This window comes from Acanthaster planci, linkage group LG09 (genome assembly GCF_054643075.1).
Source record: "Acanthaster planci isolate LZ-2023a linkage group LG09, COTS_SCS, whole genome shotgun sequence".
Taxonomy (NCBI): Eukaryota; Metazoa; Echinodermata; class Asteroidea; order Valvatida; family Acanthasteridae; genus Acanthaster; species Acanthaster planci.
This window is the reverse complement of record NC_141785.1, coordinates 10421942-10447784: the sequence shown is the minus strand read 5'-3', so window position 1 is coordinate 10447784 and position 25843 is coordinate 10421942. Positions and strand designations below refer to the sequence as shown.

The 25843-nt window shown below is 40.2% G+C and overlaps 2 protein-coding genes across 4 annotated transcripts; one reads left to right on the top strand and one right to left on the bottom strand.

Annotated features, from left to right (window-relative positions):
• The first annotated feature begins 1321 nt into the window (after positions 1 to 1321).
• On the top strand, positions 1322 to 18031 carry zw10 (zw10 kinetochore protein). Its single transcript, XM_022237580.2, has 21 exons — positions 1322 to 1390; positions 4667 to 4863; positions 5379 to 5486; positions 6427 to 6507; positions 6673 to 6738; positions 7299 to 7434; positions 7843 to 7920; positions 8109 to 8188; positions 8639 to 8816; positions 9888 to 9967; positions 10270 to 10333; positions 10561 to 10634; positions 11115 to 11234; positions 11380 to 11504; positions 12051 to 12132; positions 12890 to 13075; positions 13374 to 13478; positions 13917 to 14048; positions 14631 to 14723; positions 15207 to 15317; positions 15888 to 18031. Exons 1-21 carry the CDS (start codon positions 1351 to 1353, stop codon positions 15990 to 15992), a joined length of 2241 nt encoding a protein of 746 aa, XP_022093272.2. The 5' UTR covers positions 1322 to 1350; the 3' UTR covers positions 15993 to 18031.
• Positions 18032 to 25843, bottom strand: LOC110980688 (protein GUCD1-like). 3 transcript variants are annotated; one of them, XM_022237586.2, is made up of 9 exons: positions 25537 to 25843; positions 23577 to 23670; positions 23153 to 23227; positions 22572 to 22671; positions 21138 to 21241; positions 20203 to 20320; positions 19841 to 19895; positions 19319 to 19393; positions 18032 to 18904 (listed from the first exon to the last, which is right to left on the bottom strand). In XM_022237586.2, exons 1-9 carry the CDS (start codon positions 25562 to 25564, stop codon positions 18819 to 18821), a joined length of 735 nt encoding a protein of 244 aa, XP_022093278.2. In that variant the 5' UTR covers positions 25565 to 25843; the 3' UTR covers positions 18032 to 18818. The 3 variants fall into 3 exon arrangements, with proteins under 3 accessions (XP_022093278.2, XP_086997299.1, XP_086997298.1); XM_087141173.1 differs by having other exon boundaries at positions 25591 to 25843; XM_087141172.1 differs by having other exon boundaries at positions 25741 to 25810.

Sequence of the window (25843 nt, the reverse complement as noted above, 5' to 3'; positions counted from 1 at the left end):
AGAACAGTTACTTTCTTCATAGGATAATTTCTAGACAGTTTATAATTTGATATTTTTTAACATTACCGTGGATAGAATACATTATAAGCTTTCTGATGACCCAACGAATGCCATTTTTTGTTCAATTAAATAGTGTTATGCTAATTTTTAGGGTGCCAACTCTGGTGGAGAAGAGGGCATTTGAGTGTGTTTACATGAGCCGATTGTACATTTTTAAAGGTGTGAAACACTGCCAAGAAAAATAATTGGACGATATTATAAGCTTTCCGTTGAACCCAAGATTGCCATATTTTGTTGATCAGAAACTTGAGAGTCGGTCTAGATTCATAATTAGCATTGCAATCTTCGAAGAGAAAAATGGCTGTGAATTGTGTTCACATAATATAGGGAGACTTTAAGAGGACGCATTCTCGACTGAAGCAATTTCTTTTTTCGTAAGATAATTTCTAAACCGTTTTAAACATCATTTTCTAACTTTGCTCTGGGATAAAATTTGCTTTTGATGATCCCAAGATTGCCCATTTTGTTGATTTGAAGAGTGTTATTATGTTTAGGGTCACAGTGCTGAGCGCGCCATCTCTGGGCTGTTGAGTTTGCTCACATAGTAAAAAAAAATTCTCGAATGATAATATCTATAACAGTTTGAAGTATGACTTTTCGAGCATTGCTCTATGGAAAAGGGACATAAACCGTTCGAGGAACCCGAGAATACCATACTTTGTTAAATTTAAACACATCTCAATATGCATGTACATGTTATAGGTTAAATGTGTAAAAACATAAAGTGGGTACAAAAAGTGTTCAAACTCTCAACGTTCTTTTTACAACGTAGGTAAGTTCCAAAATCTACATGTAGCCATTTTTTCAAGTGGTATCCCTCTACTTTATTGGGCACTTGAGACCACTTTTTAACAGTAATTTTTATCTATTATGCTCTCAGGTGGAAGCCCAAAGGACTGGAGATTGATCCCGGCAAAGATTTACACAATCTCCCAATTTTGGGTGCTAAGCAATCGCCGACTGTGGAGGCGCACTTTTTATCCCAACGACATGAGCAGGAATTATAGCTTGAATTAAAGTGGACTGCATCGTACGTAGGCGTTAAGGAGATATTATAAGCATTAATTAAAGAAGAAAATGCTAATTCATAATTATGAAGTATGAGTCATCATTGTGACTTCGCCATTTTCACAAATTTTCAGCTGTCCTCTTAACGTCTCCGTAGTAACCCCCCCCCCCATCGCGCTGTGACAGGTTTGGTACCTTGTTCCTAATGTTTGATTTACACACTAGGTAATGCACGCCCCAGCCTTTCGATAATACGTGTACGGAAGGCGCGGGAGATGCAAGATGGCGTCGCTTGTTACAGATGTTCTGCTCGCAAATACGGGTAAAAAGCAATTATTGTGGGGTGAAACTGACTGTTTTGTCCAGTATTGTAATCTCGGAGATATAAAGACCAATTTGGACGGGAAAAATTAGTTTTTGGTTGTTGGGGAAATAATGTCAAAACGAGCAGTAGGCGGCCGGGTAGGCCCCCCGGAGTACTGCGCGCGTACGGTTAAGTTTAGTGTTAAGTTGTAGTGTAATTACTAGTAAAATAATAGTAGCCTATTGCTAGGCCTGTTTGCTATTCAAATGTAATGTACACTACAGAATTAGTTCCTGGATGTCCGACCACGATACAAGAATGGTCAGTTGGGCCTTCTTTACATGCCATCTTCAGATATCCGGGAACTTTCTGTAGCCTACATACAAGACCTAGGATAGGGAGTCCAGTGAAACGGCACCTAAATTGTATATCTGAAAGTGTGTAAAAGTGTTTGTTTTTAATCAAAGATTTCTGCCCTTTTTGTGCATCAAATTCTATATTTTAAAAAGCAGTTTTGTTGTAAAACTGAAATTTGTGTTAGTACCATTTATATATGTCTGTTTATGTCAAGTTTTGGGTGTGAAGTAGCCCATGATGAAAATAATGTAAGATCAGAGCCAAGTTACTGTACATGTACGTCTACAGCAGTGTGCGGTCATCTTTGTTTGTTGTTGTGTGACAACAACAGTCTCGTCTAAGCCTAATATCTTGCGAGACTCACCCGGGTTCGAACAATGATGTCATCATCTTGTAGAGCTTATAATACTCTTTTATTTGATGTATGACTCAAGGCATTTGACTAAAGCACCGTCAAGTCCTTGTTTTGGTTTGTGAAGACTACAAAAAGGTAACCAAAAATGTACATTTTTCTGTTGAAAATCCCCCCTAAACATTTATAAGGAGTTGATGAAACATACATGAAACAGTGTTTATTTAGAAGCTTGGAATTATAGGAAGAAAAGGAAGTTGTTTTTTTGTCAAAAATTGATGTTGAACTGGTGCCGAACAGCCCTTTTTGGGTGCTGTTGTGCAACTGTGCACATATGGTGTATGTATGTGCATCAGATTGATGCATGGTGTACGGGTAGCAAGATGCAAATAACAAGTGCATAAACCACACATGTTGTTTCAATCAAATGTTATCAACAGACCCTATCAAGCAGACCAGACTTAAGTAACTTATGACACCTGACAGACTTGGTCCCTTTTTTTATAGTTATTTATTGATGACAAAATGTCACATCAAAACTATGCTTCAGTGATCTTTCACACATCACTAAATATTTCAAGCCCAACTCAACTGACCTGCTACTGTATACATGTACATGTATCCTATGTTTATTATTGATAAAGTTCTCCATAATAAAAGATATTGTTTACTTTACACTTCCTCTGTGACTTAACTACAGATCTTTGTCCAACTCTGGCATGTCTGGAAGTGGAACTGATGAAGGAAAAGACTCTGTGATTCAAACACATTGATAAAAAGAAAACTTGTGCCCGCCCCAAAAAGTGACAGACTGATTACACCAATTTTTAATAACAAAAAAATTCATAACTTCACAATACTTGCATCTATTGAGCCAAAGTTTATACCATTCAATTTCTTTTGAAATTATCTTTCCAATGGTACCGAATTTGTGGAGGTCAAATAAAAAAAACCTGAAAAGTGCCGGACTCCCTACATAGGAAGATTATTGAATAGCACGAAGGGTAAATTTTGCCCCGTGGCCATGTGTTAAAAGTTTGTAGCGACATGATGCTGACTCAACTCCCATGGACACCTCCCTGACTTAGGCCTATCCATCTTGAGCAGAAGCCCCAAGTATGTTGGTTGGGAGTGTTCATTTTGTTGGTAGTGACATGACTGTCATTGCGTGCATTTCACCATGTTCATAGTTGTTCATGAACCAGCAAAGTGCAGTTTGGGAGCCTTCATTGCTCAGAAAATTGTGCTCTCTCTCTCTTGGTCCAACTCAGGACTGGCCTAATGTTAACATTTGCTCAGGGCCAGCATTAACCCTAACAGTCCTCAATCCTTCACCTGTTTGAGGACTGAGGACTGTTAGGGTTAACCATGGTGAGCCCAACAGTCCTGAATCCTCCAATTTTAATATGATTTGACTGTGTTTACAAAGAACCTGCTGAGAACAGGGTTAGGGTTAACATTAGTGATCAAGTATCACTGTAGAAGGCAGGGAAGTAGACCTTTGGCATTGAGGGTGGATGTACCTTTCAAGAAATGGGGGAGAGGGAGGAGTCAATAATGTAAAGGCGTACTGAAGGGATTCCGTGAGGAATCTGGTAGCATACTGCAGCCCACTGCCGTTGTCTCACTTATGCGAGCTGTGCAGTTTTCTATGCGTTCGTAGGCCTCATCCAACTTTGATTCTTTGGAAATCATCTGTTTATGATCTTTTTTTTTTGCCGGGGCTGAACGGGGGGTTGCCACCAAATCCCACTGGATCCACTTCTGGGCATTTTTATCATTGCACCAGTAACGAGATAAACAAACAAGACAAAATATACCTCAGTGAAATTTTTGAAGCATATTACCAGACCAAGATTTGTCTGAGTAGCCTAAAATATCTAGGCTTAAAGTCCCCACAAAACTGAATGCACTTGACAATGCCTGTTCATTTCAGTTAGGTATGTTAGGCCTATGCTGGTTCTTTTTGCTTATTACAGCTGGACAAAATAATGTGTAGCTTGACTTGTACTTGGACAAAGAGACTTGTGTTTAGACCAAATGACTTGTGACTTGACTTGACTTGCCCTGTGACCAAATGACTTGTGACTTGACTTGCCCTGTGACCAAATGACTTGTGACTTGACTTGGACTTGCATATAATGACTTGACTTGGACTTGCATATAATGACGTGTGACTTGACTTGGACGTGCAAAAAATGACTTGCTGTCACCCCTGGTAATTCCAGAAATTAGGAATCCATTTGTTTGTGTCCCTGTCAGGTCTGACGTGATTTTGTAAGTTCAGAACCTTTTTCTAATTTCTAAGAGTGAGGAATTCATGCAGATTACCTGCCAAACAAAGAGTAATAGTGTGAAATCAATTCTGGGATATTTCCATGTCAAATAACAAAGGTCAGATGTAACAAGGAGTCAAGGACACAAAAATGTCACACTTTTGGACCCCTAATTTCTGGAATTATCTAACTAATTGAACTACTTGTAGTCCTATATCCAATGTGGGGGGGGGAGGTATGTTGTAATTACAGTTTAACTGATTTGTAGTATGATGACTGTTATACCCATGTCTTGTGCTCGTTGCTTAGATCTGTTAGAGAAAGAGGACCTGGGGACACGCATTGGCAAGTTATCAGCCCACATTGATGAGATCAAGGGGGAAATCTATCATGCAGTACATGAGAAATATGCCAACTTCAGACCCACCCGAGACTCCACACAGGAGCTGCACAGCAAAGTGCAGGCACTTACTAGCGAGATGGAAACTCTGAGCAGTAAAATCAAGGTATGCAGCCATGCAGCCAAAAAAGACCGTTGGCTTCCTCTCATTTTCACAGGGTTCCACGTGACAGATTTCCAAGTAATTGCAAAAATACTAGTCACATGCAAGGTTGGACCAGCTTCTGCTTTTTATGCAATGCTAAATCCAGTTTGTTTTGGCCACTTGCTCAGCATAACAACCAAAGTTTGTACGGAGGTACACGTATGTACCATCTGGCCGTAGAAATAATGGCTGCCAAATGGAACTGTACCAACACAGAGGAGCAGTGTTGGTTTAAGGAGTGCAGATTTCTGAAAACACACCCTCATTTTAGTCTTGCTCTACACACTTGTGTAAGTAATACAGGTTACAACAAGTCTTACACTTGGTGATCTCAGTATTTGGTCGTTTTGAAATAGTTATATTTTCAGTAGTTTGAGAGGAATCCTTGAATGAAACATTTCAAATTAATTTTTGTCAGATTATTAATAGGATGGATTTTTTGGTTTCAGTTGTGTTATGATATTTTGATTGTTTAGGGAGACATCAGTTCTCAGCTCAATAGCTCCACCAGTGACCTTCACGACCTGACGAGGCAGTTAGAGAAAACTAACGCCATAATCGAGGTGCTTCAATCACTATGCAAGGTGATAAGAAATGAGTAATTATTATTGTTAACTTTGGAATTTTTATGTAACCCCTTCATGGCATTTCTGACCAATGAGGCTATATTTCGGGGCTTTTGACACAGGATTGTTTGATTAAAATGAATTGACTTTAAGTACTAGTCAAATTTCAGAATGGCAAACTTAGCTTCTACAGTAGGTCTTTTACTTGTGCAAAGTGGTTCATAATGAGATGTGTAAGCTTTAATAATTTGATACAAATTAAATTTGAGAATGAAAAAATTTTAGATACGCAAAGATATAAAATGAAAATAAAATGTAATTAAAAATATTTTAAAATTTCTTTTTAATCATGATTTTACAGATATGTATTGCATGAAAGAATGGAAATGAAACAGACCCCCAAATTTGCCTTTCCTTTTTCTGTAGAAGAGAAATCCTTTTGGCTTTGTTGGGTTTGGGCCATGGCCCTTGTTGCACCCCCCCACCCTCCCTGACCCTCCCTTGCCATTCTGGCCAACATGGCTATTCCCAGTGTATACTCTTCAGCATTACATTGCTGTTTATCCTCAAGGCGTATTGATTAACACAAGTTGAGACTTTGTCGTTGTTCACTCTGTTACTTATGTCCGGCCCTGTGAAGGGACTTGTGAAAGGACTTGTAATGGACTCAAATTCAACACTGGTATCTGCCTGGCTTAAGTTGTTAGGGAAGCTCTTGTGGATACCCGTGGGTGGGTTACTACAGAGCTTCTCTTGAAATGACTCTTAAAAAGTGGACAATCAAAGCCATTCAGAGCATCTTGGAATAGCGGTCATCAACAGCTTTTCCCACAGACTCACCAAGACTTTGCACCTCCCTTGTAATGGATCCTCAATGGCAAAGTGTAAATCAGGTTCATTTGTCAAATAACTACATTGACTATGATGTAGATCTGTTTATATCTCCTTTGTTTGACAGGTGAATGGTTTGCTGACAGGTTTTCAGAGTTGTATGCAAACAGGGGAGTATGTGCAAGCTGCTGACATCATCAATGCATTGGTAAACTGAAAGGCATACATTTTTTTCGTCATGCTTTTGAAAAACGTTGCTCATCTGAAGGAACAATTCTTGCCCTGCCGTAAAGCCTACATTTGTAACTGAAACTTGAGAATCAGTTATCAACCCACTTCCCTTTGGGAACGTCTCATGTTTTTCTCCCTGTAGAAATCTGATCTGGATGTTCTTATTGAAGATGGTTATTGTGAACTGAAAATCGTCAAGGCTCTTAGGGTGGGTGTACGCTAATCTCTAATTACTCCTTGTAGTCCAAAGTTTTGACTGCACTATACACTGCACAAGCAGTCTACCTCCTCTGATGTCAGTCAGTATGCATGTCTTCATTCTGCAGTTACTTGTCCCCCCCCAAAAAAAATTTGAAGTACTTAAGAAGGTTTATTGTTTAAATCCAACAGAATCTTCCTCAAAGGCAAATCCCTGACAAAGACCTCGCTAGGATCAAACCCTTCTGGACCCTCTAACTTTGGAACTTGGTGCACATATCAGCTAATACACATTTGTAGCAGATTCTTTGTCACATTTAGGCATTACAAAAGCGTTTTGAGACACAGAAACTCCAAATTTGTCAAGTACTCGAGAACCTGAAACTTTGTTATTAAAGTGTTTTCTGCCATGGCTTTGCACACGTGCCACATTTTTTGTTCCACATGTAAAGTAAAAAGTCATCAATTCTGGTTTGTCTGAATTTATCCATAAATTTGTACTCGTGCATCTTTTCTTTTTCAACACTTGGAAATATTTTTGTGTCACCTTTCTTCTTGCATTCTTCTTAGTCTGAGCTGAGAGTGAACCAGGAGATGCTCTTGCATCGCCTAGGGGAGGCATGGACGGCCATGGTCATCTGGAATGTACCCCACGCCAAAGATCCAGTCACCATGGCGAACGTCAACCAAGCCCAACTCAAACTGAGTAGGTGTTGACAAAATGCGTGTTCTCCTGGCTCCAGTATTGCTAGTTACCGTTGCTTATGGAGAAAAGAATTTTTTGTTAAAGAAATCTTCCTCAAAAAACTGTCCCTTGATTTGTACTTCAAGTAGTTTTTGAGCAGGATTCCTTCAAATTCAGATGACCAAATTTGTCTGCAGAAATTGACCGAAAATGAATTTTTCAGTTCTTTCTCTTTTTCGTAAATCAGTGAAAAAGTATCTCATGATATCCAGATGTCCAACTTACAGACAGCATCTGAGCAACAAATGTGCCCTCTGGCAGGACTAAAAATTGAATGCATTGTGATGAGGGGGAAAATATGTTTTTGTTTTTGGTGATCGTTCACTCAGATTACTCATAAACAAAGAATTTCTTTTTTCCTTTTACTAGTTCACAGTGAAAATGCAGAGTTGACCGTCACAGCCATGAACCAGGTTGGAATTCTGAAGAGCAAAATGGAAGTTTTTGGTGAGTTGAGGCTTCTGCGTGGTACTTTCTGTGAAGGGTTGAGCTCAGTAATGTTTTTATAATCACTTGACTTGTATTGAAAGTCTTTATTCAGTGGTCTCTAGTTAAAGGCTGTTCTTGCTTCATTCCCTGAAATGCCTGATATGAGTGCAGATTGGTGCTAATTGGATTGGTTTTTCCACTGGCAGCAAAGAAACTGATTGAGTACATCTTGAAGCCCCTCGTGATGCTGCCAAGTGTAACGCCGGCAATTAATGCAGGCCAAAAGGTACAGTCAGTTCCAAATGCAGTCTTAGTCAACCTTCTCAATTTTTTTTTTTTTCGCATTTTTTTATTAACCAAAAGTTTTGTGAAGGTAGAAACAAACCATAAAGAGGCTTATTTATACCCTCAGAGAGCTCATTTTTTGGATCAAAAATGAAAGGCCCTGACATCAACACTGAGTGAATTTGTTATTTTCAATGGCCAGAGCAATCACATGACCAGGCAACAAAGAGGCATGTCACCCTTGTTATTGGACATCAAGTCACATCGTAGTCGCTACCCCACAGTCCAAACCATAACGAGACAGGAAGTAGTCAACACAGTTGATTGTTTTCTGCTTGTGACTGGGTCGGAGCTGATTTTTACTTCACACTCTCATTTTGCAAGCAGACTTTTTCATCTGCGCAGTATCATGACACTAGTCTTTCACACAAGTTGTTCAAATTTGTTCCAGTCACAGTCAACTACCATCGCATTCAAGGTGCTTCCCAGCAGGTCTGAGGTGCAGTCGGATCCCATTGCTGTGTACAAGAGCATACACTCAGTACTCAAGGCACTCAGTGGGCCGCTGCTCGGCCTGAGGACGGAGGGTAAAAACGGAGATGAGAGCACTAAGCTAACGGCCATGCTAGGTATGGACCTGACTTTAACGGAATTTCCAAATCTAGGCTTTTATTCACTTTGGCTTTAGACACTGGCCCATTCTACCTCCAGTTTCTGCCAATGAAATGATGAAATTGTATCTATGCTGGGGAAGATGTCTGAGTATGTTCATTTGGTTATAACGGCGAGTGATTGTAACTAAATGTGGAGATTGACATGGAGCCAAAATTGGAAAGAGTGCCAGGAATTGACAAAATGCCTCAGGGTAGCCAATTGTCATGGAATTGCTGAGTCCAAAACACAAAACCAAGTCAAGTTGTAAGAAACACATTCCCATGTGAATCAGAAGACATGTTATCTCAAGTCAAAAGTCTTTCAAATGAACTTTAAAAAAGGCATTCCATTGTCCTAATACATCCTGTGTATCTACTTGAGTAGATATTAATAAAAAAATTATGAATTTTGTAAAGTTCTTTGTGTTTGACATTGAAATACCTTTTGATGTGACCCTGGGTTCATTGTACTTGCCATTGAAATACCTTTTGATGTAACCTTCGGTTCACTGTGTTTGCCATTGAAATACCTTTTGATATAACCTTGGGTTCATTGTACTTGCCATTGAAATACCTTTTGATGTAATTTTGGGTTCATTGTACTTGCTATTGAAATACCTTGTGATGTAACCTTTGGTTCATTGTGTTTGCCATTGAAATACCTTGTGATGTAACCTTGGGTTCATTGTGTTTGCCATTGAAATACCTTGTGATGTAACCTTGGGTTCATTGTATTTGCCATTGAAATACCTTTCAGTGTAACCTTGGGTAGGTATATGTGGCTTACTCTGAGAAATCACTGCTGGAAAAAGAAGAAGTTGAGTGGTTTGTTGAGAAGGTACAGAATAATTTGTCAGGGGAATCAGAGACAAGGAAAAAGGGGAACACATAAAATTGGCACATGATATTAATTTTTGGGTTCTAATTTTTTTTAATGTATGAAGTAGCTTATTCTTAGTCTGTCTGGATTTAATTATGTTTCTGTGAGTTCCTGTTGCTGGAAAATATTGTAAATTTTCAGCAAGATGGTTGTTTTTTGTGTTATAGGAGAGCTTGTTTGGTCCAAGCTGTCAAAGTGTATCATCACAAACTGTCTGGTTCACTCCATACCAACAAGCACCTCAAAGGTAGTCTGATCTTTTTTTTGCATACAATATTAAAGGTTTGATAAAAATGCTTCTTGTAAACATGAAACTTGCACCAATATAATATTTTGAAATGAGACACAAATTGTCTAAGCCAGTGGTTCTAGGCAGTGATATCAAAATGGGATTTCTAGAAAATGATCTCAAAATGTATGAATTTAATATATTTTCCATTTGGTTTGTTTATCGTGTTTGAGAGGTTTTAATTTATACGTGTATTCAAAAAGTCATTGTGTTGAAAGTAACTCATCGTTTGTATTTATATATTGTGTCTATCGTATCAGCTGAATGAGTACAAAAGTGTCATCACAGCAACCGAGGCATTTGAAGCTTCACTGCGGAAAACAGGTTAGCCAAGGTTCAGTCCAAAGAAACTTGGTCATTGCTTGCGGCACTGCCGCTACCAAAATGTGATGTCTTCTTGAGTTACATTTGCTTTCAAGTTGAATGAATATGCGAGGTCATGATCATGAGTTGAACACAAATATAACTAACACAGCCTTTCATTTAAAAAAAAAGGACTACTACTTGGACGCCACATAATTTGGTAAAATATGAACTGTTTTTGTCTTCAGGGTTTATCACAGAAACTGCTTCACCACTGCTGACCTACGCCAGGGATGTCAACGTCCATTTTGCAAACAAAAAGGTGAATCGGATTCCCTTGTTTTAAATTATTTTATTTCTGCAATGTGGGAAGATCTCTTGGATGATGTATTTCAGGGTATTTTGGCTTTATATTTTTATTTTGCTCTATCAGTTATAAACCGTTCTCCCAAGGGGACTTATTCCCCCCGCTTATAGTGAAACCATTCCCCTCCCTCAGCTACACCACTGTTGTCTCCCATGATCCCCCCCCCTCAGTTACACCATTGCCCTTGAGGCAAAATGCCATATTCATCTGGCACAAAGTTCATGTGAGCAGATTTGCACATCTGTAACATGTTTACATGGGTGTCAAGCTCGTAAGACACCAGTAGCATTTTGCTGTGCTGTCGCCCCAGCCTAGATCTGTTTGGCAATGTCAGGAGATGACCTATCTCCGGTAGCCTTTGAATACCAAGCAATTCATGATCCATTTTCACATCTGTGTTTCAGTTTGTTGGTTTGTTTTGCTACTTTCTTATAGTGTCAGGAGTTGATAGTTGAAGCCCGCAAGCTGATGAAGAGAGAGCTCCACAACACAAAGAGGGTCGGCTCCAGTACAGTAGCTGAGAACAAGGTTAAAGGTCACAAAGAAGATACAAAGGTTGGATATAGTTTGGTTTATTTACTCAGCATGACCAAACTGCTTTTTTTTTCACTTAAATATTTGTCTCACATTGCTCAAATTGGAACTTGCTGCATAGGATAACATCTTGAAGACCGTCCTGGTATTTCATCTGTGCTTTCAGGAAAAGAATCATGTCAGCGAGGGTATATTTGCGCTGCCGGAGTGTGCAGTCAGTGAGAGTGTGGAGTGTTTGGTCAATCTTGCCTACCAGACTCTACAAGAAGCTGCCAGCAACACGCCGCAGTGGTAAGCTGGAATCATTCTCGCAAAGCCTGTCCGCTTCACTTGCAAAAAAACCTAAATTTTTAATTGGGGGGGGTGTCATGTACTGATTTATCTGATATTCTTTCCCCACAAATATTTATGACAATTTATTTTATTCATTTTGCACTCTCTCCAGGACTGCCTGTTTAAACGCATATTACATATTGGTAGCAAAATAGACACAGAAACAGTTATCTTACACTTTTAAAAGATCAGATACTAAGGCTGCATCCGAATCTGTTGTCTAGAGCTAGGTCTAGGTGTTCACTCCATTGGAAATGTGTGGAGACGCTCAGTCAGTAGACCTAGCCTTAGCTCTGAAAGCCCGTTTCGGACACGGCCTAACTCAAGACTGCTTTCTTCTTGGTGCAAAAGAAATCATGAATGCGACTACAGGGCAGCCAGCATAACGACCAATACGATTTCAGAAGGGTTCAAGGATTCCTTTTTCATCAGACGAACCTGAGACATAAGTGACCCTCATAGGGCCTAGGCCACTCACAGTCGACTGCTTTCTTCCGTTCGCAGTGCCATCCAGCTTTTCTACACAGTCCGAAACATGTTTGAGATATTTTGCGATGTCGTGCCCACGTACCACAGAGATAGTCTGGTGAGTGGATGTCTCGACTTTTAAATTGTTGAAACCAGAATTTGGGAAGTTACAAGAGTCTGGCAAAATAAAAGGACAGGTAATGAATGACGAACCTGTTTTTTTTTTATACGATTGACGTAAACGCACAAGGAATAGTGCCTTCTGTCATTCGGACACAGAAATTGAGTGTTATGTTTTAGCGCTTGCCGTTCTGCAGTATGTGCATGTATATGGCTTAGACTAGGCCACGACGTATCACGTTGGCTTGTGCTTTGAGTGGATTGCCAAGAAGGTAATTGATTCCTTCAGACGTGTTCATAGTGACTCTGCATTTATCTAATGACGCAAGAAAATGATCTCAGAGAGGCTTGCATTCCAGGGCTAAATGGTCCATCTGAAAACAGCTGCTTCCAAAGCCATGGAAGACACTGCGGCTTTGATTATCCCAGTTAGATGCTTTCCGAGAAAAATGGTCATTTTGCTGTGAATGTTTTCACTCGGCAGAAATTCACATATATTGTCTTCAGCCATGCAGCTTTTCCCTCAGATCAGCTGATTTCCACTGTTTTTTACTGCTATATACACGTGTGTATATATACAACTGTACAAAATCTTGTGCAGTTCGGAATTCCTCATTTTTCCCCTGAATTTCTGGCTGCATGCCTGCATCTTGCATTTGTTGTGCAGTAATCTAGTCTTGATCTTGAACTTCCTCCTGAAATTGTCAGCGTCCACACTAATGTACGATTTCTACTTTTCCTGTGTTGTGAAACAGGAGAAGCTTCCTCAGTTGTGTGCGTTACACCACAACAACTGCATGTACATTGCCCATCATCTCTTGACGCTAGGTCACCAGTACCGTCAGTCCTTACCCCCTCCGCTCCGTGACGGCCTGTCCACGTTTGTCGACCTGATCCCAGTCTTCAGGAAGTTGGCTTCCCAGTGTTTCTTGGCCCAAATGGTAATGCACAAGACTTTGGTTTAACATTTGTTGCGATACAGATGGACACCAGACTGAACAGGAAGCAAAATATTATTTAGATGTGAAGCTGATTTCTTGGGGAGTTTTTGTAATTGTTGAAATTGTTTAACCAAAGATACTCCCCTTGTAAAAGATCAGAAAGAGAAAATCTGCAAAGATTTTTTTCCGTACCTTTCAAAAAGGAGATTCAGGCATCCACCTTTTTTCGTCAGGAATTGGCTCTCCAAGCAACTACCGCAGCTTTACAAGCTTGTTCCTCCTGTGTGTGTTAATATAGAGAACTCAACGAGACCAGTTACTGGAGAGTTTAGTTGGAGCCGAGGGCTTTGACCAAGTAGCAACAGATGACAACTTTGTTGGAAGTGAGAGGGCCATCAAACAGGTAAGTCTGACAGACATCCAGGATTCCATGTTGTAGAAAACGTGGATTTTTTCTTTCCCTAGATTCAGATCAATTACTGATAAAACACAGGGGAGTAAAATTCTAGTGTCCATCCTCAGTGGCCTATTCATGTTCTAAAGTATAGGTCAAATGAGTGCAATATTAAGTAAAAAAAGGAAAAAAATATTTTTCTGTTGATACTGCTGCCCTCCGATTGTTTGATTCTGCATGATCAAACTCTCTCTTTTGCATTGGTTTCAATCCGTTCCATGAACGTTGTGTATGTAAATGATTTTGCACAAAGTCAAATTTGCTTGGCATCTGCATGAAGTATGTACACACTCCCGTACATGTACATCAGTTGGAATCCATTGGAATCATGTCACTGACAAAGATAAGCCACCCTTCGTTTTTTGGTTCACCCCTGTCTTTGTGAAGGTTTTGCACCAGTTGGGTCACCTCCAGCGAGTGTGGACAGACATCCTCCCCAGCAACGTCTACACCAAGGCCATGTCCACCCTGACCAACACGGTGCTGAAGCACATTGTTGAGAAAGTGACTTCACTTGAGGTGAGAATATCCCTCAAGTCATTTTTCCACCCCCCCTCAGAAAACCAGATTTACCTCAATGTCCTGCAGTCTCCTAATGGAGGTAGGGAAGATACCGGGGGCATATGCAAAGGAAATAGTCATGGCATCACACCCTTTAACCCTCAACCACTGCACTTCCGCTGATTTTTGTAATGAATTTGAAAAAAGTCAGGAATGATATCGTTCTGTCAAAGTGACCATGCGGCCAAGTTAGAGTAATAGTCCAGTGTGAGCAAAGATGCATGGATGCAGAGTTACAATATGTGTACAGAAGAGCTCACCCAACTTTATTATCAAATTTTTATCAGACATTTTCATCCCGACGTTGTCCTTGCAAATCTGCACCCTTTGCTCAGCAAAAATGTGGGCCCAGCCCATTGTATTTCCCAATTTTTAGTATCCGGTAAATTGTAGGATATTTCCATATTCATCGCGAAGTTGTCAACCAAACTCAACACCATGAGTTCAAATCCTAGTCGCATTCACGAATGAACTTTGCTAATCGCCAAGATTGTTCTACATTTCTTTGAGAATGCTGTTTTCTCCCAACTGTTTGTACAGGATATATCTGCCGATGATGCACAGCAGTTATATTCATTACTGTCAGGACTGCAGGAGAACATTCCGCACTTGATCAAGCCAGGAGAAGTTGAGGTAAATACTCCTGAATCCACAGCTTTTTGATACAAACTTGTGGTCTAAATAGGTTGTAGGGGTCATCTGTTGTAAAAGGAAGAGAAATAGTCAAGGAAGCCTTGTACAAAAAGCTAGCTGAGAATCGTGTTCCCAGTTCAAGAAAAATGAGTATTTACACTGAGTTTTCTTAACTGCACGAAAAGAAAGGAATATCCACACTAGGTATGTACAGTACGTGTGGGGGTACGTGTGTGTGTGAAACAAGCATTTTTCTGCGAATAGAAAATTCACAAATGCATGATCATAGTTTACTCCGTAAAATGGGCCCCTGGTGATTGGCACGTTACATTTGTGTTGAACGGTAACAATTTGATATTACATCGTTATCAGATTTTGTTTTGCCTATGAACAATTTCCCCACACATTGGCTCAGACATTTGCAACAGTGCTTTGTCTTGTGGCAGATAAGAGGTCTTTTGCAATTTTGATTTTGCCACATAGGAGCCAGTTCTTGTGCAAAGTACTGTGGACCAATGGACATCATTCAGTGAGTTGCTGTTTGTGTTAGATGCCAGCATGCAAGATATTGTCGATAGATGGGCCGAGGGTAAGGTAAGAAATAGTGTCTGTATTCAATTCAAACCTCCCGAACTTTACTGAGAAAAGGCATTTGGCCGGTGCCCCGTACCACGGATGGTTACCAGTCACTGTATGGGATGGCTTGGTCGGTAAACTCTGAAGTTCTGGGTCCAAGAACTGGGGCCCATACTGGCACAACTGACATTAATGCTCAAAATAGCCATGTTAAGTTGCTGGATATACTTACGTTCTGTGCCATTGACTGATGGTCAGTGATGAGGACTTTGTGAATGAACCAGCGAAATGTTAAATGACCCGGGTGAATGAACCCTGTGAAGTGTTTCAAGGACCATATTGATATGGTCAAAATATGGCATGATAAAAATCGTGTCATGTTTTGGCTTCTCTGGAAGTGATTGATACAAGATGACGGTCAGTCAAGGGGAACTGAAAACATAAACATGTCACACAATTTGGCCAGCAACCTGCTTGTGTCAAGTAAAGCATTTCTGTGCTCATCAAGATTCTGTGCCTGAAATCAGAGGTGTCAAATTTAAATCCCGATCCAATTAAACTTGACATGGTCTCTCTTTACTCCTCCAGGGTCCACTTGCATTGGCATTCAGCGCCAGTGAAGTGAAGAGCCTGATGCGAGCGATCTTCCAGAACACGGACAGGCGGGCCACTGCACTTGCAAAAATCAGATAGGACTGGGTCGGGACAGAACAGCAAGTGAGTCCACAGGTACTGGTGTGTGGTGGGAGTTGGTGCAATTGCGAAGGTAGTAAAGTGAATGGCGTATACAGTATCCGTGCAAAACCTGCAAGGGGCTGCAAACGTAGCGCAGCAATTTCTGTGTGCCTTCTTGCATTAGCTTCGACTCATTTTCAGCAGAACATCATTGATTTTGCCAAAGCCAAAAGGAATGACTTCATCAACTAGCGGCCAGTCTGCATCACCCACGCACACAAATAAAACAACCTTCATTTTGCACAATCCGCACACACTCTGAGAATGTTTCCTGGGTATGTTCGAAAAGTGGCTAGAGCCTTTTGTAGAGAAATGCAGAGTTGGCACTATAAAAATGATGCTCTTCTAGATTATGGTGCTACGGATATTATTATTGCAAGATACAATGACCAATCCCAAAGTCAAGAAAATATCAAAAGGTCATGTCCCAATATTGTCAGAGACCTGAGAGAGGAGCCCTCTGATTGGCTAGAATCAGGTTGGCAACCAGCTTCAGCAGTGTATGCATTGTCTGATGCTATTGCCAAGTCATTTTCAGTCAAGCAGGAATCCTGCCGCTCTGGTCAAGGCACTGTACAACAGTCACCTTTCCCTTGCAAGTAAGAACTCTTCATCCAACTTGAAATTGTAGGATGCTAATCTAATAAGCTACTGGTTATAAGCCAGATTTTAACATCTGAATAACTGAGTACTTGTCAGACTATTGTACATGATCAAGTTACAATTCAGGAGCCACAAGTAAAATTTTCACTAACTCGGTGGTGCAAAACAGTAATGATAAAAACGGTTTCCAGGCAAACAGTTGTCTGGTTATTAAATATGGCTATAAATTTTCGTAGCATATTTTTTTCAAATCTCCTTTCAGTGACCAAAGGTGATACCAGATCAGTTCCATTTTCTTGAATGGGGATAACGGATAAGCTCACTGAGAGAGGTTTGCATAATTGGCACATATATTTTAATCAAAAAATATGAAAATGTGGCAAAAGGCAGCAATACATATGTGACTGGCTTTTCAAAAATGGCCCTTGGGCTTAGGCGTGACAAAGTGATTTTAAGTGATGCCCACAGATAGAGAGGCATTTAATTAAGGATTAAACTTGTGTATTTTTGACCTGGCACATTGTATTCCTGAGATACAGTAAAATTTAGACTTGATCTCTGGCAGATGTACGGAATGGTCGGTTACATAGAAAGGCACAGCATGACTTAAGGGCCTTTTTTGAAGAGTGGGTCACATATATGTGGAGAAACTGTCCAGTAAGCCGTACAGGGAAACTGACAAGGTGCTTTCATAGTAATTGCAAAAATCATAATAAATGACTAGAGGGGGTTTTGAACCTGCAACCTCAAGAACACCGTGTGGATGCTCTACCAACTGATCTAGCCAGCCTCATGTTGGGAGTGCCAATCAGAAGCCACGAATCTGCATACCATGGAGACAGTAACACTCTTACAAACCTTGATGTTAATCAGCACTCAGGATCAACTTTTGTGCACTCATTGTCAAATGATATCCCAAGGGTCGCAGGTTCAAATCTCGCTACTGGCATTTTTAAAAGCTTTCCTTAATGTATCAACAGATTAGTAACTGCAGAACAGTTTATCGCTATACTCCTAAAATTTAGTCATATGCCCACTGGTCAGAACTGCAAGTATTATGCCTGTACATGCACAATGTAAATCATGATTTTGGCTGAAGCTTGGAATGAAATCAGTGGCAGAATGCAAAATCAAATAAATAATTTGATGCCAGAGAACTAATTCCTAAAGAGCTTATTCGGCAGCAAGTGGCATGCACAGTTAAATTGATCAAATGACAAGACTGAACGTATATTTGTACCTAGCTGAACAAGTTAACGACAGCTGAAATTGTAACTCTTGACAGAAATTCACTACAGTGATGAACAGACAGAACAAAAACTTCAGAGTGCCAATTGAGAAATCTTCAGCCATTCATTGATGCTAAAAATAAAGCAAGGATATAAAAAAAGTGATCTTAGTCACCAATAATTTCCTTTATTACTTCAAAGATACGGCAGTTTCATGGAAGCAAATCACATTTGCCTTTCTCTTTTTTTACATTTAATAACAATACTGACAAGGCAAAGTTCCATCGCTCAACACATTTCAGACAATTCGTGATAAAGCTCCAAGAAATATAATTCAATTTGTTCCATCAAATACAGAATATATCATTCCATCATTCAACTGTATAACTTACACATGATTAAAATCAGTTTCTCCGGCTAATTGTTCTTCAGTAAAGATTAAAATACTCAGTTTTATTAGTCTGATAATTTCCACAGAGAATAAAACTTTCATGCAGGCATGCAACTTTTCCTCGGATCAGCTGATTTTCTCATTTTTTTAAAATTCACACTCACGCTTCTGAAAATTGAAAAACACTTCACAAAGTCTTGTAAAGTTCTGAATTTCCTCCTTTTTTTGTCACAGTCCAAATGGCATGTGTCAATGAAATCCCTGCCCAAAATTCAGGGAGTTCATTCGTGCTTTGTGCTGTTTGTACTGAAGACTGGCTCCCCAAAACCTGACCAGATCCTCGATATTATTTGAAGCTTTGATCGTTATGTTAAATGTGGGTAATGCTTGTTAGTTTAACCCTAACCCTCCTCAATCCTCCAACAGGTGAAGGATTCAGGAGGGTTAGGGTTAATGTCAACCTAAGGAACCCACAACAACTAACTCCCATTTTAAAGAACAAGTATGACAAATAGATTTTTTTTACAAAAGGTATTTTCCCAATCTGTTATTTAGCCTCATTCATCTGTATATGAAGAGAATGTCCTCGTCTGTCCCATGAGACTGTCTTGCCTCGTCCAAATTGGAGAAAGAACAGCAACACAGCTCTGAAATTGAAAAGCAAAAAGGACAATAAAACTAGGCTTGAATACCTTTTCAATTTAAAAAAAAAAAGAAACTAAGACACTAACAAGGAATTCAATCACTTAGCAATTAAAGTGGGCTGGGCTTGAAACAAGTCCACACTCTGGTACAACTGATGCCATTACCTTGGCAAAAAGCCTCAGTTCCCTTATTCATGCTCTGCTCTTCTTGGGCTATTTTTAGCCCCCAGTCTGGCATGAGGTCTGAGATCCCTTTTCATTGCCCAAACCATTTCTGTTTGTGTCCCCGAGACCTCTGAATAAAACAACTGAACCTTCGTCGACTGATCCCGGACCCCTGTTGTCGCTGATGTTGTTAACATCTTGGCACCTAGTTTGATATGCACCCTTTAAGATGTCAGAAGCAGTTTTTCTTACCTTGTGAAATTCCAGGGTTGCGGTAAAGAAAACGATTTTTTGTCTTGTCGAAGCCACACAGCACGATAAAATGACCTAACAACAAAATACTTAGATTAGGTGTCTGAGTGCACAAGTACTACAGTGTGAGGACACAGTGTGAGGACACAGCGTGAGGACACAGCGAGTGGACACAGTGTAGTGTGTTTGTGTCTACAGTGTGACACCAAAATGCAGCATCTTTCCTTTTCAAAGCTTTTTGGAAAAAGCTGTCCTGTATGCCAACTTTTGCCCACAGAGCATGTTCAACCCGGCATGATAGCAAGTGTTTTATGCCAGATGACTGCCTCATTCCAATACAGAAAACTGGCTTATTGTTACTGAAGCAACAAGGCTTTGAAAGGTTTTAACAACTTTTCAACAGTTGCGGGTATTGTTGAAATCAATTTATATATTTATCCACCCCTTTTAAAAAATTTTTTTATGTCATAAAAAATTGAAAACTGTGCAAATGGATTCAAATTTAGGTATTTTTAATCTTACCGACAAAACTGCCTCCCTTGCGTGAGTGCGAAAGTGGGAAGCAATCGCCACATCCCTGAAACAATTGATGTGAGAAAAACATGATACAGTCATGGGTTCAGTCTGAAGAAAAATAAATCAAAGTATACATGTAGTGTGTATGTGAGGGCATTCTATTACAAATTCATAAATTATGGCACGCTCATCCTGTGCGTATATGCAGGACACCAATAGTGATACATGTATTTACTAACATTTTTTTCTATGTGTGGAAAAAACGTACTATCAGTGACGGCATTATCCAACTGCAGGTTCTAAAAATCCAGACGAGTATTTCACCTTCCACCTCCTCTCCTGCCCCGTTTGTGTCAAGTTTGTCGTACCTTTTGCCAATTGCTTTCAGACCTACACCATTCACACTGCAGTATCGTGTTATCCACCAGCACTATGGCAGGATTTTGGCCACACAAGTGGTGTTCTATCTCTGCAATGGTCACAGACCTGCCAAGCAAGAAGCAAAAAAAAAAAAGATTGATTGCTCACTCTCAGACCATGAGCACCAAAATTCAGTTCAGACTGTGAGACGGAATGGGCCAGGAGAAAACTTTTTCAGAATACAGCTCCACATTTATGCAGAAATATCTGCCTTCAGCAGGTGGTAGGAAGTCTTCAACGGCTGCATTTGACTCCTTGTCTAGAGCTAAAAAAAAGCAGAGACATGCTGATAATAGACACGGCCATAGCTTTGGAAGCCCATTTTGGACACGGCCTATGTAATGGCCCATCTTAAAGCCTGCTTTCTGTCATATGGTTGTTCACAAACGGGCACATGAAAAGGAATTGGGTACAGTATGTGCATCCTCTGGTATAACATGCATTAAACAAATGATGAGGTATTCATGAACCGGGGAAACGCAGTTCCCAGCAAAGGAGCCACTGTTGCTAAGGAAATTGCACCCTTTCTTGGTCCCACTCGGGACAGAAGAGATTTGAAACACGTCAACTCAAGAACAGGGCGAGACAAGTAACAAAATGTGTCACATCAACTTATGCATCTTTAAACTGGAGGAATTTCAAAATAGCTTGGCTAGAATATGATGTCAGAAATATGTTATTAGAAACAAATTTCAGATGATTTTGCAAACGGCCACAGAACAACTGGACATACGTTTGTGCTTAAACGATAATTCAGCAAACTGAAATTCCTGGTTTCAGTCGGAAAAACCTTGAACACACTGACTGATGACTTGGAATTTAGGAACTAAGTTGAGATTCCTTTGCTGTTCAACCCCTCCTACCCTGGCACTATTCTGTGTACCTTTTCTCCACCTGAATTCCTCGTCTAGCAGCACTGGCAAAGAGGTTGTTGACTCGCTGTTGCTCTGAGACGAACTCACTCTTCATTACGTTAATGTAATAATCCTGAGCAACAGAGATAGAGAGAGTAAACATTTGTATTTCAGATATGATTTGAGATGCTGCCATATCATTCACAAAGGAACTTTCTAAAAAAAAACAATCACACTGAGGAATGACTGTTCAAAAAGGGGAGTCAGGTTAGCATAGTAGCTCTTTCCCCTCCTTCCACCCCTGCGGCCCGGGTTCAAATCCCACTGAGGTTTTTGTGTGAATTGGATTTACACTCCCTACCAGATTCCCTGGATTTTCCCTAGATATGTGTATCCAGGATTTTCGTACAAAACTCCCACCTCTAAAACTGAACACCCCTTCGTTGTCCCCTTCATCGGGAGGGCCACAAATGATCAGCTTTCATTGGATGGCTTACCCTCGTGGTAGTAAAGATGGTAGTAAGTAAGCACTTAGGAATTAATGCTGCTGCACTCAAAACATTTTCATGGCTGCTACCCTTACAATTCACAACCCTTGAGTTGATCTTTAGTACATTTTTGGTATGGAGTGCCATAAGAAACAAATTTGGTACTATGAATCCTTCAGCCACCCAAATGGCACATTCTTCGTACATGTATCAAAAGTACTGGGACATGAGTATTAGTGACTGAGATCCACTAGTGAGGGGGTGGCTAAAGAAGCCTCTGGAGGCGTTTCTCTAGAGGTGACCATCAAACCTGCACAAACTTCTATCATTTGAACTTAGCTTGCTTTTGGTCAGTTGAGAAGAAAAAGTTCAATACAGGGACGCAGCTGTAATGAATAGTTGGAAGGAAATTTAATTGCACGTATGCATTTGTTCTCATTGCCCACTAAAAGTCAAGAATGGTCTGAAAGGCTGCAACTACAAGAGACTTAAATTGCTGATCAAGAGGAGAAACGTCAAAGAGGAAACCTAAAGCAAACACTGTTACAAATAACAATCGACAGTTGTCTCTACACACAGTACTTTTTTCAAATCTCATGTGTGTTTCTGTCTTTGAGTTTCAGACTGCAATTTCACAAATATACAGTCCCCAGTCAGGACCCACGAGACTAGTCTGTGCCATTTTCTGCAACATAAAGGCCCAATTGTTTGTCCTATCAGTCATCAGCCCTAGGTTTGGAGAGTTTCTACTTGGCTCCACAACTGATAGTAGAGCCCCATCTGAGATTTTGAAAAAACTCCCATTACAATTAATCCTCTGCATGATAACCATCTTCTTTGCACAACACTCTTACTGAATCCACTCAACTGAACATGCCTCCAAGATGGCTGCTCTATATGCAAAGGGTCTTTGAAATGGTTTCTACAGGTCTTGGATCATGCATTTAAGGGTTAAAAAGTACTGTCAGTTCTCACCACTTCTTGGTATGTTGGATCCACTCCAAGAGTTATGGTATACAGCTGATGTTTAACGTTGAACTGCACCATCAAATGCGCTAGGTCAATTGTCCAAATGCTGCTCAAAAAGACAAACTGTCAGGTTATAAATTGGAAAGGGGGAAAAACTGAATCCCTTTTTTAGGTTGAAACATTTCTCTATTGAACAAAACAAAGCCATGTTCCTGATGGGTAGACACTATTTCTACCAACCCCCTTTTGAGTTCCAACTGTATCAGGTCTTATTGCGTATGCATACTAAAACCAGCATTCCCAGAGTGTTGGCTGATCAAGTAGTACATAAATTGTTCTTCAAACAGGCCGAGACAATTTGGAAACATTCCAAGCGCTTGAGGTTTGGGCAATATTCTTGCATTGTGCCACCCTAACTTATGCAAAACACTTTCATCATTCACAATTTGGAAATACATCTTGAAAACTTTCATCATTACAAATGAGGAAAGCTGCCAACTCTAGTTCAGATCAACCGGGGTAGGAAACCACCTTTGCGCCTTCCCCTACTTCAGCCAACCCTAGGGAAGGTTTTCCAATGTTCTTACCTCTCACCAAAGCCCAGCTTTTTACAGATTTCATCAAATTTTGGTGATTCATCATCAGTCTCAGGATGTATAAACCTGCATGCAGTGATAAAAAAAGCAGTTTAAAACCAACTGAGCTTAGTTCATGTGAACTTTCCAACATGTATTCAGCACTGACAGGAAAGACCACTTCAGTAATCCATTTAGTGTTTTACAAATGCAATATCAGTGTTTACATACATTAAGCACTTTAATTATCAACATGGTAACATACATATTATTAAACTTTTTGTCAGAAAGCAATAAACTCCACTCTTGTGAGTACCCAATTTCTGTAAAGTGAGAAGTTAGACACAGGTCAATGTCTTGCTTATGGACACATTTCCCACAATCCCTCTCGGGTTCCAAGGGATCACAAACACACGACACCATCATTGCTACTCACTTCAAAATCATCCTGGAACAGGCCAGGCCACAATCCCAGTCCTCCATCTGATAGATGTGTGGTACACTGAGACATACACCGCCTGGTGGTAGTTCTGTGGAGTGAAGATTTGGACAGGTACGAAGCTGGACATTTCCAGCAACCACTCCCTGAACCATTTTTTAAAGATCCCTCTCCCCCGACTTTGCAAACAAGCTCAGGATTAAGAGTTTTGGTGCTACACAGACGTGATATACTGCGACCCCATTGACTGAAACCATTAACCATATTAACCAGAACAATCAACAATCATCCAACCATTGAAGGATTAGGATGAATCTCTACAAATTGTCTTAGCTTACAAATTACATTCAATCTCCTTTATCACCTTAATGGAGCATAAATAGGGCATACAGAGAATGCACGCCCACAACTCAAATTTCTTGAAAGTCTACCATAGGCCTTTTAGACTCAGACAAGACAGCCCAAGTCTGCTTAGCTGTAGTATGTCACTGCTACTGCCATGAGTGCTGTTGTGCTCTTGGTATAGCATGGACCTGTCTCGCTCCATGGCATACACTTGAGTGTTGTGCTCCAACTATGGTATCAGCCCCGACTCGGCCCCTGACGACAGTTGGTACCATCCCTACTAGAGTAGTGCTATAGTAGGGCCAGCTGAACGACATTTGCAAAAGTTTACGGCCATCCATAGAAAATGCATTAACCTGAAGTTAAACTTAAACCAATCAATCATGGCAACTTATGTTTATTTTCAATGTGTAACCTTGGTACCTTGGTTGAACATTTTTGACTACATTTCCATGATTTGACATGTGGACAGTCTAATATTCAGTGTTCCCTCCTGGCTTTTTTTTTCCCAAGCTGCCTTACAGACAAAATGTCATACAAGACCTGCCTTTGCAAAAAATTTCATTCAAATGGGTGTATAGCACTACACTGATGTTACAGACCATTGTAAAATCATGTTAAGTAATTGGTCAATGAGACAATGTAATGCAGACCCAGTGACAGAAATACCAATAAAATTCCAGGTGGTCTCAAACTTTTGCAAATGACTGTACACCAACAACTTGCACTTGCAGAAACAAGTTTTTATTTATGTCACAAAAATAAGGGTTATATTTTTGAGGAATTGTGACAGGTGTGTGTCAGTTCCATGAACTTGGATATATTATGCCCGAACTATAGTAGGGCCAGTCCCAACTGTGGTGCTGCAGTTGGGCTGGCCCAACTATTGTTGACTAGTCTCTATAGAAATTTTTTCAACCTTCTCCGAGTGTATGCACTTCACACCTGACATAATTCATCTAAAATATGGCACTTCATCTACATGTATATGAAAACTCATTTCTACAAGCACAAGTTGTCGTAGCGCCACTAGTGTAGCACGGACTCTTACTCCCGCGTCCATGCCACACTAGTGAAGTTGTTGATACACAAAATGACTTAAGACCATGCTATGGAACATGCATGCACTGGACCTCCGTCTGTGCCATATTTGGGCCGGCCTAACTATAGCACAGCAGTTGGGACTGATGCTGTAGTTGGGGCGTAACAGATATGTTGGAGAAGCTTGAGAAATTTTATATGGAAATTTGTGGTGTGCAAAGTTGACATTTAATTCCAAAATAGAGATCTCTTTATTCTGGGCATGCAAAGTTAACAATAAATGAGAAGTTGAGATATCTCTATTGTTAAAAGCGATATCTCTATTTTTAGTATTAGAAATAGGTATCTCTATTTCCATAAACCTTAATCATGTTAATGCTCATACATGTAGTATACTACATAAGTGATTTTGTACAATGTTTGAAGGGCATTGTGGGAAGGAAAAAGGGGTAATAATTACTTTTCTAGCACTATTAAATTATCACACCTGCGGTATGACATGGTGTGAGCAATAACTTAGGCCCTAACCCAAAACTACAATTGGGATTTTCAAAACTAAAGTAGGCCCTACCCGTTCTTGTTTTATCGCTCATAGTCATGATGCTGATAGTATTTGTGTAAGTACCGTGCGTGTGCTCAGGACTGCGTCAAAGCGAGGCGCTATGCGCAAACAGTTGGAGTGATGTGCCTTTGGATGCTTTGCCGACCATATCATATATACAGATAATGGCAAACTTCCCAAAAGAACAAAAAACACAAGTGCAGTGACGTTTACTAAAAGTCAGTGATCTCCCTTCGTCAAGGGCGTGATTCACAGACATCTGAACGCGTTCAGTCTTTGGCATGACCTTGGGGCCGGGGATGGGAAACCGTAAAAG

What these genes read in the sequence shown, in the direction of transcription:
- zw10 (XM_022237580.2), top strand. Translation starts at nt 1,351, where the DNA reads ATGGCGTCGCTTGTTACAGATGTTCTGCTCGCAAATACGG. An exon ending in TACCAACAAGCACCTCAAAG is followed by an intron (nt 9,968 to 10,269) that starts GTAGTCTGATCT and finishes CTATCGTATCAG; the next exon opens with CTGAATGAGTACAAAAGTGT. An exon ending in GTCACAAAGAAGATACAAAG is followed by an intron (nt 11,235 to 11,379) that starts GTTGGATATAGT and finishes CTGTGCTTTCAG; the next exon opens with GAAAAGAATCATGTCAGCGA.
- LOC110980688 (XM_087141172.1), bottom strand. Translation starts at nt 25,810, where the DNA reads ATGCCAAAGACTGAACGCGTTCAGATGTCTGTGAATCACGCCCTTGAC. An exon ending in CAAGGGAGGCAGTTTTGTCG is followed by an intron (nt 19,394 to 19,840) that starts GTAAGATTAAAA and finishes TTTTGTTGTTAG; the next exon opens with GTCATTTTATCGTGCTGTGT. An exon ending in CAACCCTGGAATTTCACAAG is followed by an intron (nt 18,905 to 19,318) that starts GTAAGAAAAACT and finishes TTTCAATTTCAG; the next exon opens with AGCTGTGTTGCTGTTCTTTC.